This window comes from Lissotriton vulgaris, chromosome 2_1 (genome assembly GCF_964263255.1).
Source record: "Lissotriton vulgaris chromosome 2_1, aLisVul1.2, whole genome shotgun sequence".
Taxonomy (NCBI): Eukaryota; Metazoa; Chordata; class Amphibia; order Caudata; family Salamandridae; genus Lissotriton; species Lissotriton vulgaris.
Genome location: NC_141687.1, coordinates 395514269 through 395540487, shown reverse-complemented (window position 1 = coordinate 395540487; position 26219 = coordinate 395514269). Strand labels below are relative to the sequence as shown.

The 26219-nt window shown below is 47.9% G+C and overlaps 1 protein-coding gene across 1 annotated transcript in view; it reads left to right on the top strand.

Moving 5' to 3' along the window:
• ALS2 (alsin Rho guanine nucleotide exchange factor ALS2) overlaps positions 1 to 26219 on the top strand; it is a 1343724-nt gene that overhangs the window by 651326 nt on the left and 666179 nt on the right. The window contains exon 21 of the mRNA XM_086955258.1: positions 14974 to 15138. Coding sequence (XP_086811384.1) covers positions 14974 to 15138 — 165 coding nt within the window. The remainder of the gene's footprint in view (positions 1 to 14973; positions 15139 to 26219) is intronic.

Below are 26219 nucleotides of genomic sequence, written 5' to 3'. Positions count from 1 at the left end.
CCGGGCCCAACACTAGGTGGTGATCTATGCACAGTGTGCAACTCTGCAGCTCTCCATGCCAAGAACAGATGCATACTTGTAAGTAGCATTTTCATTCCTAATTGTGATTATCTCCAAATCACAATTAGGAAATTTATATTCTTAATGTTAGTACATCTGGCAAACATGCTTACAGAATAGCCCAGATATATATTTGGCTTCCTGTAAACTTTATTTTTATTTTGATGTCTTAATTAGGCCTGGTCGGTAAAATCCGTTCCGCTCGCTGAATTGGGTAATTTCGCGTTCCGTGGAGAACGCTGAATTGCCAAAATTTCCACGGCTTTGCGGAATTGCCAAAAATTCTGCGGCTTCGCGGAATTTTTTGCTTGTTCGTGCTTGTAAAATGCACTTTTGTGATATATTTCTCCCCTAGCACGCAAATAGCGTTCGCGAACAGGAAAAAAGCATAGCGAACAGGCGGAACAAGCAATTCTGCGTGTTTGCGGAACTTTTGCGTGCTCGCAGAGATTTTTTACCATTTCGCTGAGTTTTGCGTAGCGCGACTACGCAAATTCCGCCCACTCCTAGTCTTTGAGTCTTTCCACTTATTAATGTGTCCTCTGCTTCTTGGAATTTGCATCTGATTTGTAGCTTGGCAACCCTTTCTCTTTCTGAGGCAAGTGGTTGAATTTCCTTGAACAAATTTATATACAAAACTGTGTTTTTTTATTACATTTGGTTTTTGCAAGGAGAATACTATGATTACGTTTGATTTTTTTTGCTTACTTTCTTAAGTATACTGGGAAACTGCCATTCACTCCACTAAAAGCAAAACATTTTACTGCCATTATACAGCTGCCTAGTTTCAGGAATGCATATATGTGACATTTCGATGATTTCAGTGTACTTATGAGTGACATTCAACCACTAAATGTGCAATAGTTAGTTAGACTTTCCCATGCATAAACCCAAGCAATGAAGTGCATGGAAAGAGGTAGATATCAGAAACCACACACTTTAAAGCAATGATAAGCTTGTAAAAGTTCTAGAAACTGCTTAAAAACATTTGCAATGGAAGGTCACTAATCTACTACCCTTAAATACACAGCCAATACAACAAGCATTTGCAATGCAATAGGTCTCGCATTAGGAAAGTTTGAGCTATTGGTATTGTAAATTACACATTTTTTATTTGTGTTGGTTTTGAAAATAGCTAAATTAATAGCTTTGTCATTTACAATGCCAATAGTTGTAACTTTTGCAAATGTGACACCTGTAGCATTTGTAATGCAATATGTGTTGTATTTACGTGACTTAGATGTATTGATATTACAAATAACAATGGCTTTTAATTTTTTAAAATAATTAATACTTAAATGTTATTGTAATTTATAATGGCAATAGCTTAAACTTTTGTAAATAACTTTTGTAAAGATTATGTTCAGTGTATTTTATTGTGACGAAAATCCAAGAACAGAAGTGAAATATTAACATCTTTTTGCGACATTTGTAATAAAGCTTGAAACATTGAGAGAACATATTTGAACCAGTTGTTGTTGAGTGGTTGCACAGATTGATGCTGTGGTGGCGCTGAGTGATGTTGTGGTGGTGACGAGTGATGCTGTGGCATTCAGTGATGCTGTGGTAGCACATAGTGATGTTGTGGTGCCCCTGAGTGATGCTGTTGTGGTGTGATAGATAGATAGAGTGAGAGCGATAGATAGAGTGAGGGCGATAGAGAGATAGATAGAGTGAGGGCGATAGATAGGTAGATAGATAGATAGATAGATAGATAGATAGATAGATAGATAGATAGATAGAGGGCGACCGTAAACATCCCGTATTCGAGGAATTTACTGTGTGCAATTTTAATATTGATTCAAGGTTTCAATGCGTCCCCTCGAGCACCTGTGTTATGCTACTAATATAAATGAATTCTAAGATGTTAATCACTGTAACCAAACAAAAGGAGGCGGACATGTGGCCTCTGGCTTCAAAGGCACAAAACCTGAGTTCAGATCTTAGTTCCTGCACATAGGCAAAGCGTCTTATCTGACAGTTTTGTGCTTTCTGAACGGGCGGGCACAGTGAGTGCTGAGAAGCCGGACTACCAGTGTGCTCATTGCTTTGACTGCCTCCTTACAGTTTTTTTTCTATCCAGCCATTAAGTGAAGGCACCTCAGCAAGTTAACTACACCACATATTTCTGCGTGCAACAAGAAGTATCTGGGGTCGGATTCTAGTCGGGGCGAATTAGACGTTTATCCTTTTTTGACCAACAAAGTCCGTTTGAAATGGACAGTAAAATAAATAAAACACACTGCACACCTTCTGCTGTGGGCTCAGAGACGAGAATGGACAGGGAAGGAAGGCCCAGCAGAAGAGCTGTTATGTCTGATGCTTGTGGATGGCTGACGCTTGTGGATGTCTGATGCCTGATGTTTGTGGATGCCTGACGCTTGTGGATGCCTGACGCTTGTGGATGGCTGACGCTTGTGGATGGCTGACGCTTGTGGATGGCTGACGCTTGTGGATGGCTGGTGGGTGGCTGGTGGGTGATGCTTGTGGATGCCTGATTCTTGTGGATGTCTGATGTGTGGTACTTGTGGATGCCTGATACTTGTGGATGCCTGATGCTTGTGGATGCCTGATGCTTGTGGAGGCCTGATGCTTGTGGAGGCCTGATGCTTGTGGAGGCCTGATGCTTGTGGAGGTCTGATGCTTGTGGAGGTCTGATGCTTGTGGAGGTCTGATGCTTGTGGAGGTCTGATGCTTGTGGAGGTCTGATGCTTGTGGAGGTCTGATGCTTGTGGATGTCTGTTGCTTGTGTATGTCTGTTGCTTGTGTATGTCTGTTGCTTGTGTATGTCTGTTGCTTGTGTATGTCTGTTGCTTGTGGATGCCTGTTGCTTGTGGATGCCTGATGCTTGTGGATGCCTGATGCTTGTGGACGCCTGATGCTTGTGGATGTCTGATGCTCCTGGACGCCTGATGCTTGTGGACGCCTGATGCTTGTGGATGTCTGATGCTCCTGGACGCCTGATTCTCCTCGTTGTCTGATGCTTGTGGATGCCTGATGCTTACCTTACCTAGCTGACTCGGCGGCCCGTTTGTATGAGTCTCCTTCTGTCTTAGCGCAGGGACAAGCTAGCTAGCATAACCGCACGCTCTATAAAACTCCCTTATTTTTATTATTATTATTATTATTGTGTAAGTCTGATGCTTGTGTATGTCTGATGCTTGTGGACGTCTGATGCTTCTGGATGTTTGTGGATGTCTGATGCTTGTGGATGTCTGATGCCTGATGTTTGTGGATGTCTGACGCTTGTGGATGTCTGAAGCTTGTGGATGTCTGAAGCTTGTGGATGTCTGAAGCTTGTGGATGTCTGACGCTTGTGAATGCCTGACGCTTGTGAATGCCTGACGCTTGTGGATGTCTGATGCGTGTGGATGTCTGATACGTGTGGATGTCTGATGCGTGTGGATGTCTGATGCGTGTGGATGTCTGATGCGTGTGGATGTCTGATGCGTGTGGATGTCTGATGCGTGTGGATGTCTGATGCATGTGGATGTCTGATGATTGTTGATGTCTGACACTTGTGGATGTCTGACGCTTGTGGATGTCTGACGCTTGTGGATGTCTGACGCTTGTGGATGTCTGACGCTTGTGGATGTCTGACGCTTGTGAATGCCTGATGCTTGTGCATGCCTGACGCTTGTGCATGCCTGACGCTTGTGCATGCCTGACGCTTGTGCATGCCTGACGCTTGAGGATGCCTGATACCTTTGGATGTCTGATACCTTTGGATGTCTGATGTTTGTGGATGTCTGACGCTTGTGGATGTCTCACACTTGTGGATGCCTGACGCTTGTGGATGCCTGACGCCTGATGCTTGTGGATGTCTGATGTTTGTGGATGTCTGATGTTTGTGGATGTCTGATGTTTGTGGATGTCTGATGCTTGCGGATGCCTGATGCTTGCGGATGTCTGATGCTTGCGGATGTCTGATGCTTGTGGATGTCTGATGCTTGTGGACTTCTGATGCTTGTGGATGTGTGTTGCTTGTGGATGTCTGTTGCTTGTGGATGTCTGTTGCTTGTGGATGTCTGTTGCTTGTGGATGTCTGTTGCTTGTGGATGTCTGTTGCTTGTGGATGTCTGTTGCTTGTGTATGTCTGATGCTTGTGGATGTCTGACGCTTGTGGATGTCTGATGCTTGTGAATGCCTGACGCTTGTGAATGCCTGACGCTTGTGAATGCCTGACGCTTGTGCATGCCTGACGCTTGTGCATGCCTGACGCTTGTGCATGTCTGACGCTTGTGCATGCCTGGCGCTTGTGCATGCCTGATGCTTGTGGATGCCTGACGCTTGTGGATGCCTGACGCCTGATGCTTGTGGATGTCTGATGTTTGTGGATGTCTGATGGTTGTGGATGTCTGATGCTTGCGGATGTCTGATGCTTGCGGATGTCTGATGCTTGCGGATGTCTGATGCTTGCGGATGTCTGATGCTTGCGGATGTCTGATGCTTGCGGATGTCTGATGCTTGTGGATGTCTGATGCTTGTGGATGTCTGATGCTTGTGGATGTCTGCTATTTGTGGATGTCTGCTGTTTGTGGATGTCTGATGTTTGCGGATGTCTGATGTTTGCGGATGTCTGATGTTTGCGGATGTCTGATGTTTGCGGATGTCTGATGTTTGCGGATGTCTGACGCTTGCGGATGCCTGACGCTTGCGGATGCCTGACGCTTGTGGATGTCTGATGCTTGTGGATGTCTGATGCTTGTGGATGCCTGATGCTTGTGGATGCCTGATGCTTGTGGACGTCTGATGCTCCTGGTTGTCTGATGCTCCTGGTTGTCTGATGCTCCTGGATGTCTGATGCTTCTGGATGTCTGATGCTTCTGGATGTCTGATGCTTCTGGGTGTCTGATGCTTCTGGATGTCTGTTGCTTGTGGATGTCTGCTGCTTGTGGATGCCTGATGCTTGTGGATGTCTGACGCATGTGGAGGTCTGACGCTTGTGGAGGTCTGACGCTTGTGGATGCCTGACGCTTGTGGATGCCTGACGCTTGTGGATGCCTGACGCTTGTGGATGCCTGACGCTTGTGGATACCTGACACTTGTGGATGCCTGACGCCTGCGGATGCCTGACGCCTGTGGATGCCTGACGCCTGTGGATGCCTGACGCCTGTGGATGCCTGACGCCTGTGGATGCCTGACGCCTGTGGATGCCTGATGCTTGTGGATGTCTGTTGCTTGTGGATGTCTGTTGCTTGTGGATGTCTGACGTTTGTGGATGTCTGATACCTGATGTTTGTGGATGTCTGACGCTTGTGGATGTCTGAAGCTTGTGGATGTCTGAAGCTTGTGGATGTCTGAAGCTTGTGGATGTCTGACGCTTGTGAATGCCTGACGCTTGTGAATGCCTGACGCTTGTGGATGCCTGACGCTTGTGGATGTCTGATGCGTGTGGATGTCTGATGCGTGTGGATGTCTGATGCGTGTGGATGTCTGATGCGTGTGGATGTCTGATGCGTGTGGATGTCTGATGCGTGTGGATGTCTGATGATTGTTGATGTCTGATGATTGTTGATGTCTGACACTTGTGGATGTCTGACGCTTGTGGATGTCTGACGCTTGTGGATGTCTGACGCTTGTGGATGTCTGACGCTTGTGAATGCCTGATGCTTGTGCATGCCTGACGCTTGTGCATGCCTGACGCTTGTGCATGCCTGACGCTTGTGCATGCCTGACGCTTGTGCATGCCTGACGCTTGAGGATGCCTGATACCTTTGGATGTCTGATACTTTTGGATGTCTGATGTTTGTGGATGTCTGACGCTTGTGGATGTCTCACACTTGTGGATGCCTGACGCTTGTGGATGCCAGACGCCTGATGCTTGTGGATGTCTGATGTTTGTGGATGTCTGATGTTTGTGGATGTCTGATGTTTGTGGATGTCTGATGCTTGCGGATGCCTGATGCTTGCGGATGTCTGATGCTTGCGGATGTCTGATGCTTGTGGATGTCTGATGCTTGTGGACTTCTGATGCTTGTGGATGTCTGTTGCTTGTGGATGTCTGTTGCTTGTGGATGTCTGTTGCTTGTGGATGTCTGGTGCTTGTGGATGTCTGTTGCTTGTGGATGTCTGTTGCTTGTGTATGTCTGATGCTTGTGGATGTCTGACGCTTGTGGATGTCTGATGCTTGTGAATGCCTGACGCTTGTGAATGCCTGACGCTTGTGAATGCCTGACGCTTGTGCATGCCTGACGCTTGTGCATGCCTGACGCTTGTGCATGTCTGACGCTTGTGCATGCCTGGCGCTTGTGCATGCCTGATGCTTGTGGATGCCTGACGCTTGTGGATGCCTGACGCCTGATGCTTGTGGATGTCTGATGTTTGTGGATGTCTGATGGTTGTGGATGTCTGATGCTTGCGGATGTCTGATGCTTGCGGATGTCTGATGCTTGCGGATGTCTGATGCTTGCGGATGTCTGATGCTTGCGGATGTCTGATGCTTGTGGATGTCTGATGCTTGTGGATGTCTGCTGTTTGTGGATGTCTGCTGTTTGTGGATGTCTGATGTTTGCGGATGTCTGATGTTTGCGGATGTCTGATGTTTGCGGATGTCTGATGTTTGCGGATGTCTGATGTTTGCGGATGCCTGACGCTTGCGGATGCCTGACGCTTGCGGATGCCTGACACTTGTGGATGTCTGATGCTTGTGGATGTCTGATGCTTGTGGATGCCTGATGCTTGTGGATGCCTGATGCTTGTGGACGTCTGATGCTCCTGGTTGTCTGATGCTCCTGGTTGTCTGATGCTCCTGGATGTCTGATGCTCCTGGATGTCTGATGCTTCTGGATGTCTGATGCTTCTGGATGTCTGATGCTTCTGGGTGTCTGATGCTTCTGGATGTCTGTTGCTTGTGGATGTCTGCTGCTTGTGGATGCCTGATGCTTGTGGATGTCTGACGCATGTGGAGGTCTGACGCTTGTGGAGGTCTGACGCTTGTGGATGCCTGACGCTTGTGGATGCCTGACGCTTGTGGATGCCTGACGCTTGTGGATGCCTGACGCTTGTGGATACCTGACGCCTGCGGATGCCTGACGCCTGTGGATGCCTGACGCCTGTGGATGCCTGACGCCTGTGGATGCCTGACGCCTGTGGATGCCTGACGCCTGTGGATGCCTGATGCTTGTGGATGTCTGATGCTTGTGGATGTCTGATGCTTGTGGATGTCTGTTGCTTGTGGATGTTTGGCAAGTGTTGTTTGTACAGGTTTCGCAGATGCTGGCATAAGTCACTAGACCGACATTTAAATGAGCGTCTATTGAATCAGCTTGGGTGAGCTTTCCAGTGAGGTTATTGAAGTATTGGGGAGGCTGGAGACCGCCATTGCTGGGGGCGTGTTTACGAGTTTGTACTGGGGTGCGTGGGAAGTTAGTCTTGGCCAATCTCCTATTGTGGGTCAGGCGGTACAACCATCTCCGTGCTGCGTTAAACAATCGGATGCGGCTACCTATGAGGCATTTAAAGTGTTGCACGTCCACAAATCTTCATATTTGTATAACACACTCACCCTCCAGACATCCCTTGAAAGCCTCGCAATAAGGGGAGAAGTGGGCTGCAGGTGGGCTGCTTTGAGGATGGGTAAATATATCCAGGTGTGCACAGAAGAACAGAGCAACCCAACTGTGCTAAAAAGTAGAAGTTGTGGTAGCACTGAGCTGGCTGGCACCCCAGTGTGGGCATAGGATCAGGCCTCTCTCTGCGGGGTCTAGGCATTCATTTTAGGCATGTCACTGTGGCCGCAAGAGAGTAGTCACCTGTACCACTTTGCACGAGGAAGGTGAGATATGCCACTGTGTTTGCATGAGCGTAGTCAATTGTGATACTGCGACTGCACGAGCATAGTTGTGCCTCAGAACCCGCGTGAGGTTAATGAGATGTGTCACTGTGCTGGCACCAACGGGGTAGGCTGGGATTTTGTGTCTGCACGAGGGTGGTGTCCTGTATCTGCACGAGAAGGTTGAGCTGTAATACTGAACTCTCTGTGCCACGGTGTTTGCACGAAGGTGGTGAACGGTGCTGTGCTGGCACGAACGGGGTAGGCTGAGATTTTGTGCCTGCACGAGGGTGGTGTCCTGTGTCTGCACTAGAAGGTTGAGCTGGAATACTAAACTCTCTGTGCCACGGTGTTTGCACGAAGGTGGTGAACGGTGCCAGTGTGCCTGCTGGAGAACGATTGTGTCACTGACTCGGGGGAGAGTACGCAGGGGGCACACAGTGATGAATGGCAAGAGATGCATACATGGTACTGAAGTTGTACAGCATGTATGCATACAATTTATGCGTTGGGCTGACGCGAGGGTGATCGGGCACACTATCATTTGAAAAGAATGAGGAGTCATTCGAGCAGAGATGTAAACGGCGCATAGAACACTTGAAGTATGTAAACATGCAGTTATTAAATAGAGAATACAGAGAGCCTATGAACAAGATTAAAATGATGCAAGCTCCGGTAGATCAGAATAACGAGACACAAAAATAGTTTTGCCCAAGTTCACCCATTTTTCATGTTGGGAAGTCGGGAGTAGGTGCTCATTCTCCGGCCTCCACAGCCATCGATGAAGACAACACAACTAATTAGAAACTATTGTAAACTGAAGGAATAAGAGGATGGAAGGGGGCTTAACTTTCCTTCTGTGTGAAAAAGGGCGCAAGATCACAGAATAGTCAGAGGTAGAGAAAGGCACAACACTGAGACGGAGTCAGATAGGAAATAAGTAACACAGGGAGAAAGTAGGGTTTGAAAGAACCTTCAAGAGTGAGAAATGGAGACAGGCATTGTAGGGCAGTGAAAGGAAGGTTTGAGATTGAATCAAGCCTACTTATGCTTGGTGCTTAGCACTCTACATTTAACGGAGCCGATGGCGCTCCACAGGAAAGAAAGCAGAACACCAGGTGTCGACACACTGATGGAGAACAAAAGGCAGCCGGGCTGTACAATGCGGTCATGTTTTGAAGGCATGAGTTTGGCCTGGGCTGGAAGCAAGGAGCACGGCGAGCAGGGAGGGGCTGGAGAGGTGAGGGCACAGAGAAAAAAAAAATGCGAGTCACGGCCTGGCGGCCGTGAAGTGTGAAGCAGTGGGCGGGGAAGCAGGAGCAAATGGTAAGGGGAGCCTTTGAAGAGCAAGGCAGGGGGATAGAAGCGCGTTCACGAGCACGTGCACTTCTACAAATCCTCAGCTTTCTGGTTTGACTGCAATAGGTCTCTCTATGAGACCTAAAATTAACAACATTGCTAGAAGCCAGTAATTTTCCCCTTATCTGTACAGACTTTAAACAGTAATTATAAGAAGAATGCACTTTAAAATGTGTTCTGGAGCTCTCTTAAAAATCTCTGACCGATAATTAAAGTAAACAAAGACTAAAAAAAGCAATCATACAAATGAAAATATAAGTGAAGTTCTATTTAAGTATCCTGTCCAGGCCTCTGCCAGAATCTTAAAACAAAAACATATCACCAGTATTTTACCCTGGGAAAGATGACAACCCTATTGTCCGCCTCAAAGTACAACACACCAGATATTGACAAAGCCCACTGTAGGACCATTACATCGACTACCACAATAACATATGGACATAGAACCCAATTGAGGATTACTCCAAAATAGCTCATTACATGAATGTTTGCTACAAGGCAGACTACCAACAGAAACAGGGCTATCTGCTCACCTACTGAGGATTGGCCACACGCCCTAGTATACACACCGACTCACGAGTGTCGACTCATGACTGTATCCTCACAGCTGGTAGTGTAGCCCAGATGACAGACCTTTGCATGCCTGACTGAAAAGCTGAGTCAGCCTCTCTGCTTGCACTGCAGGCTGGTTTGGTTAGCCGGCCTGCGAGCACCCACTTTTTAAAGAAAGATGTTCGCCTGGGAAACAAGTCTGTATGCTGCACCCTAACACATGTGGAGGGCAGAGGTAAAAATTATTATTTTTATTCCAGCTGCGGACCAAGCCAGTGAAAAAAACATGATCCTGAGTGCCAATGACATACATGCCAATAGACCCAATTCAGGCGGGACTTTGTAGCCAAAAAAGTTGCTTTCTTTTGGCTGTCTCCCCCATGAAATTGCCTCTGCTTAAATAGAAGTTAATAAGGAAAATACATCCTTTTAAAAAAAATCTCCCTCTTCTAAAATGTTGGCATGTATGCAAGAGAGCAAACCTCTCCCGTGGTAGCGCATGCTTTGACGTGGCATAGCAAACAAAACATTACGCCCACCGCATCAAACCCTTGGTGGAATTGCAAAACACCAATAGACAAGGTGCAGTTTCTAAATCCACAAGTAGCCAGGAGCACTGTGACCAGACGGGGACAGCAAACCAGCACTGGCAATTGGCAATTATGTCCGGCCGGGGTGTGGGGGGGAGTTCTGGTAGAAATTACTGCTGCTACCTTTGTAACAGGGGGCCAATATTGCACGGCTGCAAAAACGTCCCCAAGTCACAAAAACGGACCCCACTGGTCTAAATCCGGACTCTACTCTTCCGGCCCACCGGAAATATGCCTGCTATGGCCACTTCGGCCTGGACTGTTACTGCTGGTAGATCTGGATTGATAGTTTCGTCATGAGCTCCGACATCTGGGGGAGGTACTGCCTTTAAAGTGGGTGATCATTATTTTCCCTGGCCTGCAGCGTGGTGCATAAATTCATGTAATCCTGTGAAAATTATTATATTAAAATTGCGGAAGCCACTGCTGGGAGAACAGATTATGCAGCTGGGCAGCACACCATGTTTACTGCTTTAAATGTATTACCGATTTACAAAAGGGGGTGGTGATGAACAGAGTGTCTGAATTGAGCAGACCACTCTTACCCAGTCCAAAGATCAGGGCTTGATCCATCACCGTTATTTATCTCACTGCCCCATCCCAGCTCAGAACCTGGCTATATGCAAATCAGTCTGTCCCTGGCCCAGTGCATCATGGGAACAGGGCAGACTAAACTACCAAGCCAATTCTTTACCAGAAAGGAGACAAGCTACCGGGGACCGGTTTCTGGCATTTCAGCCTCTTCGGCCCGGCTTGCTTGAATCCTGATGGAGCAGTGAGAAAGGGACTCATGTCTGAGTATACCCTGCCACACCTATAGTGGCCAAAATCGATTTACAAAAGGGGGTGGTGATGAACAGAGTGTCTGAATTGAGCAGACCACTCTTACCCAGTCCAAAGATCAGGGCTTGATCCATCACCGTTATTTATCTCACTGCCCCATCCCAGCTCAGAACCTGGCTATATGCAAATCAGTCTGTCCCTGGCCCAGTGCATCATGGGAACAGGGCAGACTAAACTACCAAGCCAATTCTTTACCAGAAAGGAGACAAGCTACCGGGGACCGGTTTCTGGCATTTCAGCCTCTTCGGCCCGGCTTGCTTGAATCCTGATGGAGCAGTGAGAAAGGGACTCATGTCTGAGTATACCCTGCCACACCTATAGTGGCCAAAATCGATTTACAAAAGGGGGTGGTGATGAACAGAGTGTCTGAATTGAGCAGACCACTCTTACCCAGTCCAAAGATCAGGGCTTGATCCATCACCGTTATTTATCTCACTGCCCCATCCCAGCTCAGAACCTGGCTATATGCAAATCAGTCTGTCCCTGGCCCAGTGCATCATGGGAACAGGGCAGACTAAACTACCAAGCCAATTCTTTACCAGAAAGGAGACAAGCTACCGGGGACCGGTTTCTGGCATTTCAGCCTCTTCGGCCTTGTGCGCAGCACGGGTGGTCCCTGGGGTGCTAACGTTTTTGTGGGACTAATGTATTTTAGTCCGGTGAAGTAGACACCAGCACTAAAATGCGTTAATCCAACCACTGATGTGTAGGTGCTTGGCAGGACTGCTGTGAAAGTCTCAGGGGTGGCTCCTCTGCTAAGGAAGATGAGTGTCTCCCCACTGCTCTGAGAGCACCAAAAAGTTTTTAAAAAATTATGATAACTTTATTATCATTTTGTTTTTCTTTGCAACGGGGCTGGGCTGGGGATGGAGCCTGCGAGGTGTGGTGAGTGCACACTGTCAAAGTTCTCATGACTTCTTGGCCAGACATCTTAGCCCGGCCAAAGCGTCATGCACACTTAGCATGTTCTCCACCAGGCTGCATTACACAGTCTGGTGGGGAACATACCCTGGCCTCCAGTCCCCATCTTAGCGCTGAACCACAGTGCTCACATCAATGAATTTTTATTTTGTTGCTTTCAGCCTCCCTTCACCTACCCTGCCCCCCCAATCTCCTTTCGCAATAACATTCCCTACCCGCCACCACTGGAAAGTCTGCATCTGAAACAGACAATTAGTTATGGATTCCTCACCTTAGAATTACCCTCAGGGGTCAGACTGGATCTGGAGAATCTTTTCTTCAGTGATACTCCTGCGCGTCGGTAAGTGGCGTGAGGCGACTCCGCATTCTTTGGGGTCTTGGTCGCCGGAATGACGTTGCAGTATCTACTTAGATGTCCCCTGCGCGCTGACTTCAGTTCTTTATTTTTTCGCACCAGCCAGGGTAGTTCCGGAGAGAGTGGTACGCCGAGTCACTTTTTGACTCTATTTTTGAGACTTTTTGTCGATCTCTTTTATGAATCTTTAAGACTCTTGGTGCACAGGGATTTCATCTCGGCAGACCGGCTTCAAGCCTGGTGGCTCCTGCCACAAGCTGATGTCGGTGACGGACCCCATCTTGTGTGCCTTTGGTGCCTGAAGCGCGACCATGACCCAAAGCTGTGTTCCGACTGCCGGGCCATGGCCCCAAAGTCTTTGCTCGAGTGGTCCAGGAAGCTTCTGGAGGCCCGGCAGTCGGTTCCACTCCGCTCAAGGTCCCAGTTGAGAGGGAGGTTGCGGGACCCGTCGCACAGTCAGCACAACCATTCCTTGTTGAAGTTTTTGTCTTCAGGTAAGTCGAAGCACAAAAAGAAGGCGGAGAAGCACCGTCGCTCTTCGCGTTCTCCCTGTCTGTCTATCGGGCGGCGGGATGCGGATGGCTGTCGTCCGGCTCCACCCGCGGGGCATATTGGGTCGACTCCTAGCCTGCCTCCGTTCCCGTAAAACGGAGCGAACCCTGCCCAACTTCATCGTTTTTTATGAAGCCCTCTATTCTATTTTTGGGCAGCCCGACTCCGCCAGCGTGCCTTCGGCCCTCTGTACTCGTCTGGGAGCTCTAGGCCTTCGATGCCGGCGGCTTCGGCTGCGGCACAGCAATTGCAGTGGTGGCTAACGACCAGGATTGGGTCAACAGCAGGTCCTTCTCCCTTCCCCAGCCAGAGTTCATAATGATGAAAGATGTATCACTTTTGGGGTGGTGCAGCGACATGGGAGAGGCGGAGATCAGAGGCCTCTGGTCTCCAGCGGAGTCAAGGCTCCACATCAACCTTCTGGAGCGTCGAGCGATCCGTCTTTTCACTGAAAGCATTCCTTCCTTCTGTCAAAGGGAGAGTAGTGCAGGTGTTCACAGACAACACCAATGCCATGTGGTACTGCAAAAAAAGGGTGGGGTGGCGTCGTGGAGAGGAAATGGCCTAATGGCTAGGGCGGTCGACCTTGAAGCTGGGGAACCGGGTTCGATTCTCGTCAAGGACGCTCAACATCGTGTGATTCTGGGCAAATCACTTTATCTCCTCGTGCCTAACAAAACAAATTAATGTGTCCTCCTGTAACGCAACTGGTGCTTGTGTAAAGCGCTCTGATATCCGATACCCTTGTGCAAGTCGCGCTATATAAAACTCTGTAAAACAAATATATATATATGTGTCAGGATGCACTTCGCCTCTGGAAGTGGCTGGAACATCAGGGCTTGTCCCTGATGGTTCAACACCTGGCAGGTTCTCTGTATTCCAGGGCGGACAAACTCAGCCGCCGGTGCATGATGGATCACAAATGGCGTCTTCACTAAAAGGTGGTGCAAGGTCTCTTTTAACAGTGGGGAGAGCCTTGGTTAGATCTTTCGCCACCGAAGAGAACGCTCAATGTCAGCAGTTCTGCACGTTGGAATTTCCAAGACGGCACTCGTTAGGGGATGCTTTTCATCACAAGTGTAGTTGCCGTCTTCTATACACCTTTCCGCCTATACCACTTCTACACAGAGTTCTGAAGAAGATCAAGCATGACCGGGCACAAGTCATTCTTGGGCGAGAAGCGTTTGAAATCCCGAGCTCTTGCATATGGCCATTGATCCTCTGATCAGACTGCCCCTTCAGGAGGATCTTCTGTCGCAGCAGCAGAGGACGATTCTCCGCCCGAATCTGTCCAGCCTCCACCTCCTTGTGTGGAGATTGAGCGACTCAATCTCCGCGCCGCGGTAAACGAGTTATAAGCTGAGGAATCCATAACTAATCTATGTCTCTTACAGATATATAGTTACTGAAGGGAAGTAACTTGTTCAATAATGCTATATGGTCTTCTGTGAACTTATCCCCTTCTTCTGTCCAAAGTATGGTATTACATCTGAGTGCTAACAACCCTTCTGGGTGGGTTGTCATTATGAACGGGTATGACAATTCTAACTGTCTTGACTGAGCTGTAAAACTGAATTTCAAAGGAGTCCCTAAAGTGCACAGTGTAGCACCTACCTTCTTGTTTAGCTATTTTATTTTACATAACAGGAACAGTTGTGAGTGGCCATATTTGCCACCGAGTTCTTAGTAGCGTGGTGGTAGGCTAAGTGACTGACTGACACTTAAAGGTAAAGCGTACAAGATAAAGTAAATAAATGGTTAAATAACAAAAGGGCCTGCCTTTACTCTTAGCATGAATTATTCTTTTTGTCATTGTCTCAAAGATTCATTCTTATTGCTTCTCTACCTTTTAATGTGAGAGATTATCATTTTCATAGGCAAGGCATAAGGATTGTTTACCCAATAAGTCTTTTACATCTTGCATTTTAGTCCATATACACTTTTTAAAATACTTTCTGTAATTGCAGCTATGCCACAGGAGAGGTTTATGAAGGCTGCTTCCAAGATAACATGCGTCACGGGCATGGCATGCTGCGCAGTGGCAAGTTAACCTCCTTCTCCCCCAGCGTGTTCATCGGTCAGTGGGTGATGGACAAAAAGACGGGCTATGGTGTCTTTGATGACATCACAAGGTAATGTGTTTACAACTATATGGCTGGATGGCTTCATTCAGGTGTTTTGATAGATTTCCTTCCTATATGTAATATATGTGAGCAGAAAATTATTCCTCCACAGACAGTACCAGTAAAAAAATAGGGTTACAGTTTGTCTCTGCTACTTGACAATAGACTGCTGTTCGTAGCTCTTGGGGAGAAAAGGGCGATAACTGTGGTGAGAAATGGGGATAATCAAAAGGATGATAATTTTATGAGGAAGGGGTTCAGACTAAATATCACGTGACAAGGACTTTTAAAATTAATTTGCAATATAAAGTGGGTGTCCTTTCTGCAATTATTGAACTACACTGCTATTTAAATGCGTGTTTGAGCAACTCTTTTCCCCCCGAGGTTTTAGGGCAGCAATGTGGTTTGCTTGTGCACTTAGAGTTGAACTTAGAAGGTCTCAGGATATTGAGTTTTTTGCTGTTTGAAATTCTGCAATAGATAGTTTGTGTTGCTCGAGGAGATTAATTGTTATCACAGTACTTGCTCAGATGACTGTGGGTCAGCCTCGGAGACAACACAAAATGTTTTCCGTATCCTGATTTAACTTTAACTTAAATTAGCCACCTGCAAACTCCTCCTGCAGGTTCCCCAGTACATCCCGTTAGAATTAGGGGCACCAGTTGCTGCATGACTGAAGGTCTTTGGAGAGGATAAAGACTCAATTTCTTTCTCCTCTCAGCTACTAATTAATGTGGAAAAGTTCTGTGGTGCTCCCTGGCATGTAAGCATGCTGATCTTTGGAACAGGTGTACTTTCTTTCTCAAGTCAAACTGATATCAGCTGGCCTTGTTTAAAGGCTATTTATAAATTGACTCATCGATTGTACCCAGTGCAAGACTGGGACGCGGAGCTGGTCTTGGCGTCGCTGGATATAACCAAGTCTTTTGATATGCTAGCTGGGACTTATTTGGAGGTGGGTTGAAGAGGATGTGATTCATGACTAACTTTCATGCTTGGATCGAGTTGCTCCATGACAAATCCCAGGGCCCGGGTGAGGAGTGGGTGAGTTGTGTCCGAGACCTTAGAGGTGCAGCATGGCACCGTGCCACTCTTATTTTGGTTAGTGTTCGAACCGCTTGCCGTAAAACTCGAGGGAGTGCTGAGGGATTGGGGAATCTGATTGGGAGATACCACCCATGTGCTTTCTGTCTACCAGATGATGCCCTATTTTACATATTGAGGCCGAGGGAGTCTGGGGCAGGCTCATTAGCACTTTTAGATGAATTTGGCAAGGTGACGGGGTCTAAGGTTAACAGAAGCAAAACTATACTCTTCCCCTAGGGCGCCTTTGCGTCGAGCTAGGCAGGTTGCAGGTTGCCTGCCGAACATTGGACTACACAGGGAGGTAGACAAATTCAGATATCTCGACATAAGAGCAGCATCTATAGCCTAGAAAGAGTATGCAGTTTATGTTGAAAGGTTAATGCATGGGTTGCAATCGTCCATCTAGTTTTGGGCCAAATTACCCTTGTGAAAATGGGAAGGTTGCCGTTGCCAAGATGGTATTTATCCTCAGATACCCTTATGTGATCGATCACTATTTATTTGCCCTACGTCATGCCACTTTCCAACAAATAAACAATTTTTTGGTATTGCTGGTATGGGCAGGAAAGATAAGCTGTGTGGCTCTCAACACCTTGGAGGAGAGTGGGCTGTAGCTCCGACGCATTATGTTATTATACAGCACATGTTCAACATGCAGGAAAATGGATGGCCGAAACAGATAATAGTGGGAAACGGCTGCTATGAAGGACATGCAAGGACACACCCTTAGTGGAGCTTTTGATGAGGGGCTCAAACGTGGTAATAGAATTCCTCCTTCTGGTCTACATGACTTTGAGAACAAATAATCTCCAGGGTCCTTCGGCACCCCCTTCACCAGGGACCTGGACTTGTGGGTACTGAAACCATTTAAAGACATAAGTTTTACCATGTCTATTGCAAAGTTTTACCATGTCTATTGCATACTGGCAGGAGGAAGGGTGTACTGCTAGGTGATCTCTATCCTGAGAAATGTTTAACATTTTCCAGGAGGCCTGTGAAATTTTCTCAGTGGGTGAGGGCCACTACATACAATATGCTAAAAGCACACAAACCACTAGATAAATTTAGACGGAATTTCCTCAGCCGCTTTGCCGATTAGAAACCTTAAGGGGCACATGCATCAATGTAGGCAATTGCGATTCCATAATTGCGATTATTAAGGAAACGCAATTGCCTATGCAAGTAGGTTTCGCAATTCGCAATTAAAGGATAGCGTCCCATTCATTTCTATGGGCCAAAAGCCCATAGGAATTAACGGGAATTGCATGCACAATTTGCATGTAACAAGTAGGTACTCGCAAATTGTGCATGCAATTTTAAGGGTCCAAGGGGGCCAAAAGGCCACCCTGATGCACCCCTGAAATTGACATGTGATCACATGTTGCGCGCACTCATGCCCAAAGGGCATGTGTTTGCGCAACATGGCACTTTGTGCATTTTTCAAAGTTTTAGCAAATTACCATCAACTTGAAACTTGAAATTGATGGTAATTTGCGATTCCAAATTGAGAATTAGCAATTTTGAAGTGTATCATGCATTGCATTTAGGGAATCGCAATTTGCGATTCCCTAAATGCATTTGCAATTTAGGTCATCGCAAAATTTGCGATTCCCTACATTGCGAAATTGCATTTGGTTTGATGCATCCCAAATGCGAATCTGCCCCTTTGCAACCGGTATTCTCAATTATGCATGTGCCCCTATATGTGCTCCTTACTGTGGAAGAGGGTTGCCATCTGGTGTCCTGGCTATATAAAGCCCCTCAACTCAGATAGACTTTGATGACAGCTGGCAACTCGAATGGCATGGAATAATGGTTTTGGTGGTCCACTCACAGACAATGAATGGAAGATGACATCTGTCATAGTAAAGGTGGTCTCCAATATTGCCAGATTCGAATTCATTCATTTGAATTATGTGCATAGTTCATATCTTAACCCTCTTAACGTACATAGGCTCTATGTCAGCTGTTATACAGTCTGCCCTCATTTCGGAATGCGGGAAGAGCCTCATTTTTTACATCTGGCATGGTACTGCAAAAAGGTTTTGACTTATTAGTGGTGGAGTGGATCCAAGGAGCAACAGGTATAGTCCTTGATCTTTCCCCTACATAATGCCTATTATGTATCATAAGCAGACTTGAAAAAGAGAAAATGCAATATAAAGTCCTTCATCTTGCCCTCCTCCTGGCTAAACAGTATATATCAAAGGGGTGGCTGGGCACTCCTGGATCAGAGGTGACACTTTGGTTGAGAGACACTGTTGAATGGTCACTGGCGAAGGAAAAACATATCAGGCTGTTTCACATAGACAAAAAGATAACTGAGGTCTTAGAAATATGGGTGGAGGTATGGGGGACATAATAACAATGTTTGAAGAGGCTGGGAATGGAGGAGGGAAATAGCGGACTACACCCAGTGCAGTTGAAGGGGTACGCTATTAACCTCTGGAAACAAGTGATCGGGTGAGGACATCTTTGGGAGGGCTTTGGTGGGGATATAAGATAGATACATGGACAATCCCCAGGATTCCTCTCTTACTGACAAGTAACCATGTGGGACATGTGTAATGTTGTAATGAACGGACAACGAGGATCCCACAACAATGGATAGGGATAACATATCAGTAACAGGAAATTGGCAGGGAGAAGAGATGAGCATCACAATCTTTTCAGTTTTTTGTATTTGTTCGTTGTATATGATTAGCTCCTCGGTAACATAAAAAGTCTTGCTAACGTCCTCAAACTCCAGTCTCGTATGAAAACTCAAGATGTACAGTTTTCAACCCAGAATACAGGGATACTTGCACTTCAATGGTCCCACAATACAAGCACAATTAACAAGTGCCCATGTGGACAAAGATTTTCCTGTGTGCTTCAGAGACCAAGTAGGAATGTAGAAAACCTCATGAACGGCACACACTTTTATATTTGTGTCCTATATTCTTCTTAAAGCAGCCCTTTGTTGAAGGCACTCCAGCGCTTGAAATGCCTGTGAGGAGTCGACCAAGGTGACAGCCCACAATAAACAAAGATAACGTTAGAAATGGAACTCTGTATTTCAAGAACCCAACAGGGTTAGAAATCATCAATATATACCAGAGCTACTGTCTGCTAAATTAGATTACAATAGGACTATGAAGCCATGCAGACAATTGTATTCGATATCCCCAAAGTACACTAGCATAACTTTAAGGCAGCTGAACTCACTAGGGCACTCCTAGAGTTTTTCTTAAGTTTCTGTCAGACTGACATGCAGCAGAAGTTCCTCCCTTTGGGCGGAGATTTCATTACTATTTTATTTCTCATTTCAGCTGAGCTGAGTGGAAGCCCTGGGCCGGGCCATAGCTGCTGATTGGCAGCTGGGAGCAGTGTTTCTGGCAGCTCCAGTTTTTACACTGCTCAAGTCACTTGGCCGGCTGTCTTGTGAAGGCCAGCCTGACATGCACAGTGTAAACCTCTCCACCTAGCTTTCTTGGACAGAAGGGTAGAGGGCAGGCACAGGCCTCCTGTGCCTGCTGGAACATCGAGCCAGCCATCTGCAGTCAATCCTGGCGCTGCTCTCCTGCTGCTATCATTATCAGCAGCATAATATCAGTGTCTGTATTTGTGGGGTGGTGTTGGCAGAGGCACCAGACTTAGGCTGACTCAGGACCAGTGAATCCCAGGGCCTGGCGTGACCAACCCTCAGAAATACTGTTAGTATCGGAGCGGAGGACCTGAGGAGTGCTCAGCGGCATCACACAAGCCTGTCTGACAGTTGACTTTACCCAGGCCCACAGGCCTTACCAATGCACTGGCCTAGCTGCAAATCAGGCACCATTGTAGTCAGTGTGTTGGGCGGTGTCATTGGGATACGAGGGGTAAGGGGTGCTGCACCTCTTAATTTGCTTCCATTTGAGTGCCTGCCACCCTCCTTAGCCAAGAAGTGCAATGGTCCTGGCCTGGGCCACCATGTGCCCTTTCACAGGTCTCACAGCATACTATACACCAGGGTCTCACTCTAGGACAGTTGCACGCATTACTCAGGGCATCAACTGATTACAGGGAAGCGAAAGCAGCGGTGACTGGTGCCCTGGTGTAACTGGTGTATAGGGAAGAATTCCCTGCACTAGGAACTATCAGAGCTCTCTCCGCCTTATCAGCACTTCCAGTCCTGACTCTGCTCGCGCTGACCATCACATCTGGTGTGCCGGTAAGCGACCTTGGGACAGCTTTGCCATGCTAGGAGAGAGGACATTGACGTCAAATTATGCAAATACTCTGAGTGCGCGCTGCACCCACTCTGTCATATATCCCCGGAGGAGTGGCAGTAGGGCAAGTTTGTTTGGAACACCCACGGTATCCCAAGGGTCAGTGTGATAAGAGCTTTGCCCACCAGAGAATCCGCCCCATATAATATGTAATTCATGTAGACTTCTTCTGGTAGCTTGACTATTTTTTGCAGTTGGTTTTATATAGTGTAAACTCGACCTGAAGATATGGGAGAGCTTTACATGAGCCCCGGTTACATTAGGCATTATTTTTTTTTCACTGAGAGATTAAGTGATTTAGCCAGAATCACAGGATATTCAGCCAACACTGTAATCTGGTTCCCCAGTTCCAAAGTTAGCACATCAGGGACCCCACACCCTCTGATGCATCACTGCACATAACAAGCATTGGCATAGCCAATAGGTCTCGCCTTTGGGACCTTATAAGTGTTTAGCAATGCAGTATATTATCCCCCACTGGCAGCTCACAATGGCTGTACGTGTACGTGACAGGTATCGCTGCCAGGAACCCACCCGATTCGTGCATCTGCTGCTGTTGAGATCTGTCTAGTCGGGTCTGACATTGACCGTCTCAGCCATTCATCCGTGTGAGGGCGATTATATGAATGACAACAAGTTGGTCACTAGTAAATCCAATGTTTAAAGTGCCAATTAAATTCAGTTTGTTATGTATTCTAGAGAACTGGTGTTTGTGAAAGTTATGTTTTTTTTAAACCTTTATTTTCGGTATGCACAGTACACAGCGTCTGCCTACAACCCAATCGGGCCGGCCGCTATGACAATGAACATCTGGATGCCAGATATAGCGGCAGTACAGTTAGGACAGATAATAGCAGCTTAATAGTGTACCGGCACCAAAACACAGAAAAAGCAAAAGGATAAAACAGATTTCATTTTATGATTTTGGTGAAAAACATATAACAAAACACACCACACAATCACATGGTAAGAGCGATTCCAAGGGCTCAAGGGGAGAGGGCGAGGGAACCAGTCTCTAAAGAATATTATGACATACGTCCAGGGACGGGGGAATGGTGAACAGAACTACTCAGAATAGCACTATAGACAAACATCTGGAACGTCAACTACGGGGACAATGGGACATCAGTAGTATACTTAAGTGGAGGAGTGCAGATATCACCACGATACGTGTTCCACTGAGACCAAATCCTGCCCCATTTCTTAGGATGGCCCAGCCAAATAGACCGTCTTCTCCCGGAACATGCACCAGTCCATGTTCTCCTTCCAAGCTGTTATCCCAGGCGGCCTACGGGAACCCCAGAGTTGAGCAATATCCCTCTTGGCAACCATGTTACCAAGAGTGATCCAGAAAGTCTGAGCAACCGTACAGTCCGTAGGCTCCCAGACGTTGAGCAGGCAACGACGAGCCTCCGGCAAGAGAGAGACCCCGGTGACCCGTCCCATAATGGCATGCACTCTGGACCAAAAAACGGATACCACAGAACATTCCCAGATGATGTGTAGAAGGGTACCACTCATGCCACAACCACGCTTACACAGCCCATCGATCGAGTAACCCATCCGCACCAGTCGCGTACCAGTCATGTAAACTCGGTGGAGGATCTTCAGTTGCACAAAACGAAGGCGAGCTGGAATGGCCACCTCCTTAGGGGAGGCGATAGCCATCTGCCAATCCTCGTCATCTAATTCCAGGCCGTCCGCGGTCCACGAAGCTCTAAGCCTCACGAGGAGGTCAGCCCTGGTGTTAATAAGCTTTTTATAAATCAAAGAGATCGTGCTGTCAGGCACATGGCCATCCAGAATCCGGTCCTCGAGCGGCGACGACTGGGGAATCTCCGTCCCCGAAGGGAAAACCGAGATCAAAGCGTGGCGCACCTGAAGGTACCGGAAGTACTCATTGTCGCCAAGATGATACTCCACCTTGAGGGGGTCAAAGGACTTAACCGCGCCCTTGGACCAAAGATCCTCCACCTTGCTGATACCAATCGTATCCCACTTATCAAACCCTTTCGTTCGCCACAGGCTACCCAACCTATCAGAGTCATACAATGGAGTCAGTCGTGTCATCCTATCGCACCAGCCCGTAGCAACATTCGCGTCCCTCCACGCACGCACAGCACACTTCGTAGGTCCAGCCAGAAAGCGGAATGGCTCCTTTGAGTACAGTGCCCTGTTGAAGTTCACGCCCGGCAAGAGGAACTTGTCCATCACAAAAGCAGGGACAGGACCTGGGGAGTACGTTACATGGTTAACGGCGCTCAACTGGGAGGCCCAGTAGTAGCGCCTGATGTCCGGGAGGGCTATGCCACCATCGTACCATAATTAAACAACAGGGGGTGGTGATGGACAGAGTTTCTGAATTAAGCAGAATACTCTCACCCAGTCAAGAGATCAGGGCTTAATCCAACACCGTTTTTTAGCTCACTGCACCATCCCAGCTCAGAACCTGGCTATATGCAAATTAGTCTGTCCCTGGCCCAGTGTATCATGGGAACAGGGCAAACCAAACTACCAAGCCAATTCTTTCACTTGGAAGGAAACAAGCTACCGGGGCAAAGTAAGTTTGGGCAAGGAGATACGTGCCCGACCCTCCCAGATCAGCTGTCTCTGGAGGCTCTCGACCTCGCGGAAATATCAAGAGGGTACAGGGTCGAAAAAATTTTGCAGAGCGTACACAAATCTAGGGAGGGACATCATCTTGAAAAGAGCCGCACGCCCCAATGGAGAGAGGGGCAAGCGGCGCCACCGCTGGACGTCCAATTTAAGTCGCCGGAGAGGAGCATATAAGTTGCGGTCATAGCGGACAGAGGGGTCCAAGGAGACATGAATTCCCAGGTACTTGAAACCAGTCTCAACCACCTGGATCGGGAATCTACGGGGTAGTGGAGGAAGCTCCCCCGCTATGACATAAATACATGATTTAGTCCAGTTAATGACGAGACCCGAATTCTTCCCGAAGGAGGTGAGGACATCAAAAAGCACGTTGAGTGACTTCTGGGGTGAAGTGAAATAAAGGAGAATGTTGTTGGCGTATAACGAGACACGATCTTCAAGGTCAGGGGCCCACCGGATGCCCCTGATCGAGGGCTCCCACCGGAGCCACTCCGCCAACGGTTCCAGTGCTAAGGCGAAGAGGAGGGGGGAGAGCGGACAACCCTGTTGGGTGCCACGCCCGAGAGGGATCGAACCAGACACTCTGCCATTGACCACCAACTGGGCCAGTGGTTGTTCGTAAAGGAGTTTTACCCAGGCAATAAAATTAGGGCCAAAGCCAAACTTTGAAAGAGCCGCCCAAAGGTAAGACCACTCGATGGTGTCAAAAGCCATATTAGCGTCGAGAGAAGCTAAGATGGCGGGTTCGGTCAGCGTCACGGTCTCGCGAGAACCCCGTGAAGTCTACGAAGATTGAGTGCTGTATTCCGATGGGGAATAAAACCGGATGGATCAGGTCGCAGATTACCGTTAGCAAACGATTCGCAAGTAGTTTAGCCAGGATCTTGGGCTCAGCATTAAGCAGAGAAATGGGGCGATAGGAGGTGCACTGGTCACGAGGTTTACCGTCCTTGTAGATGACAACAATTATTATTATTATTATTATTATTATTATTATTATGTTTCTTATATAGCGCCAGAATCGACCCCCGAAGGGGTATCTCCGCGCTTGCCTTGGGAACCCGTCCTGGCTTTTCCCTGTAAGATAGCCCCTACAGGGCATCCCCAAGGTGAAAGCCAGGCATCCCGCCGCGGGGGGCCATTGTGGAGATTAAGCAAGCTTAATGCCCAGAGTTGCAGAGTGTGAACCCATGATTAGGTCAGGCACCGAAGCGAGAATTATCGAGTCCATGGACATTTGAGCTCAAGACCCTGCCGCGTCGGGAATTGAACCCTGGTCCCGGGTCTGACCTCTGCTTCAGGGTCTGCCTGCTCTAACCAGTGAGCCACACTTCTCCACAATAGTGGCCAAACGCTGATCAAGGGGGAGGAGACCAGTTTCAAAGGCCTCCATGAACATATGTCGCAGATACGCCGCCATCTTATCAGGCCGCAGCTTGTAAAGCTCGATGGGCAGACCATTCGGCCCCATAGCTTTACCCGAACGAAGGGATCGTATGACGATAGCGACCTCATCCACCGTTATAGGTGCATCCAAAGTGGACCTATCCTCATCCGAAATACAGGGCAGGGTGATATCACGCAAGAGCAGGCGGGAATCAGACTCATCTCTATCACTCACCGATCGATAAACCGTCCGAAAATGGTCCACAAAGCACTCCACAATCTCACCTGGGTCAGACACACACTCCCCAGTCAACCGTTTAATCACTGGCACCACACGACTCATTTTCTCAGATTTATCCAACCATGCCAGAAGCTTACTCGCCCTATCGCCCACATCATAGAGTCTGCCCAGCTGATTCCTGTTCATAATTTTAGCTGCATCGGTCACCAGGGCCCTATAATCAGCCTGCTTTAGCGCCAAGGAGTCTAGGACTGCAGGAGTATCATTACCACCTAATTCGCTCTCAAGCAAAGTGATTTCTTCCTCGAGGCGCACTAAGTTCTCACGTTTAGCCTTCTTATCGGCAGCGATCAATGACAGTGCCGACTCTCTCATAACAGTTTTAAAAGCCTCCCACAAGGAGACAGGAGAAGAGACGGACCCCACATTCTCATTAAAATAACAATCAATGGCCTTGAGAAGCTCGGAGCGCAACTTAGGATTCCTTAAGTGCCAAGGATGGATAGGGGGAACCCTGCTCCCACCACAAAAACCTAGCGAAACCTCAAGCAACAAGGGTGAATGTTCAGAAATGCCCCTGGGAAGATGGCGAACCTCACGCACAAGAGGAGTATGAGCAGACAACATCAGAAAATAATCGATCCTAGAGAGACTGCTGTGCGCTCCAGAGTGGAACGTATATTGCATGTACGTAGGGTGCAGCATCCGCCAGACATCCACTAATCTGAAAGTCTCAAGCAACTCAGATAGCCACAACTGTGACGCCGGCAGGACCCTGGGGGGTAATCGATCACACTCACCCGAGACCACAGAGTTGAAATCCCCACCCATTACCAGGATACCATCTGGAAGCCCCAGGAGAGTTCGTCCAAGATCGGCGTAGGTGGTAGCCTAAAGACCCGGGGGAATATATACACTAACAACTGTGAGCACCTTCCCCTCCCACTGCCCAGGACAGCAGCATACCGACCCCTATCATCAAGGGCAACTTCGTCTATTTCAAGGGGCAGGGAGGATTTGACCATTATGCCGACCCCTCTGGAGCCAGAATGTGAATCCAGCATGTGCTACCAACCTATAGCCTCGTCTATCAAGGGCCCTTACACGCATTTCCTATCAGATGGGTCTCCTGTAACAGGACTATATCAGGGGAGTGACGTCTGAGAAATTGGAGTACAACACCACGTTTTATCTTGTTACCCAGACTATTAACGTTCCAAGACAACATTTTCAAATCACCCCCCCCCCCCATCCCAGCAAAGCGCCATAACCCTCCCCCCACCCCCCCCCAACCCCCCGGAACCCAGAGCATCAGTATAGCAGCAATACACATTGTGCCCTGTGAGAAGAACAAATACGTAAACAATAACAAACCCCCCTCCCCCTCCAACCAACTGCCCATTACAACACCCCCCCACCCTGCACCCCTGCGTACGACTAAAAAGGCCACCCCAAACTGCAGTGTGCCTGGTCGCCCCTTCATAATACACTACACAAAAGAACCCCAGAGG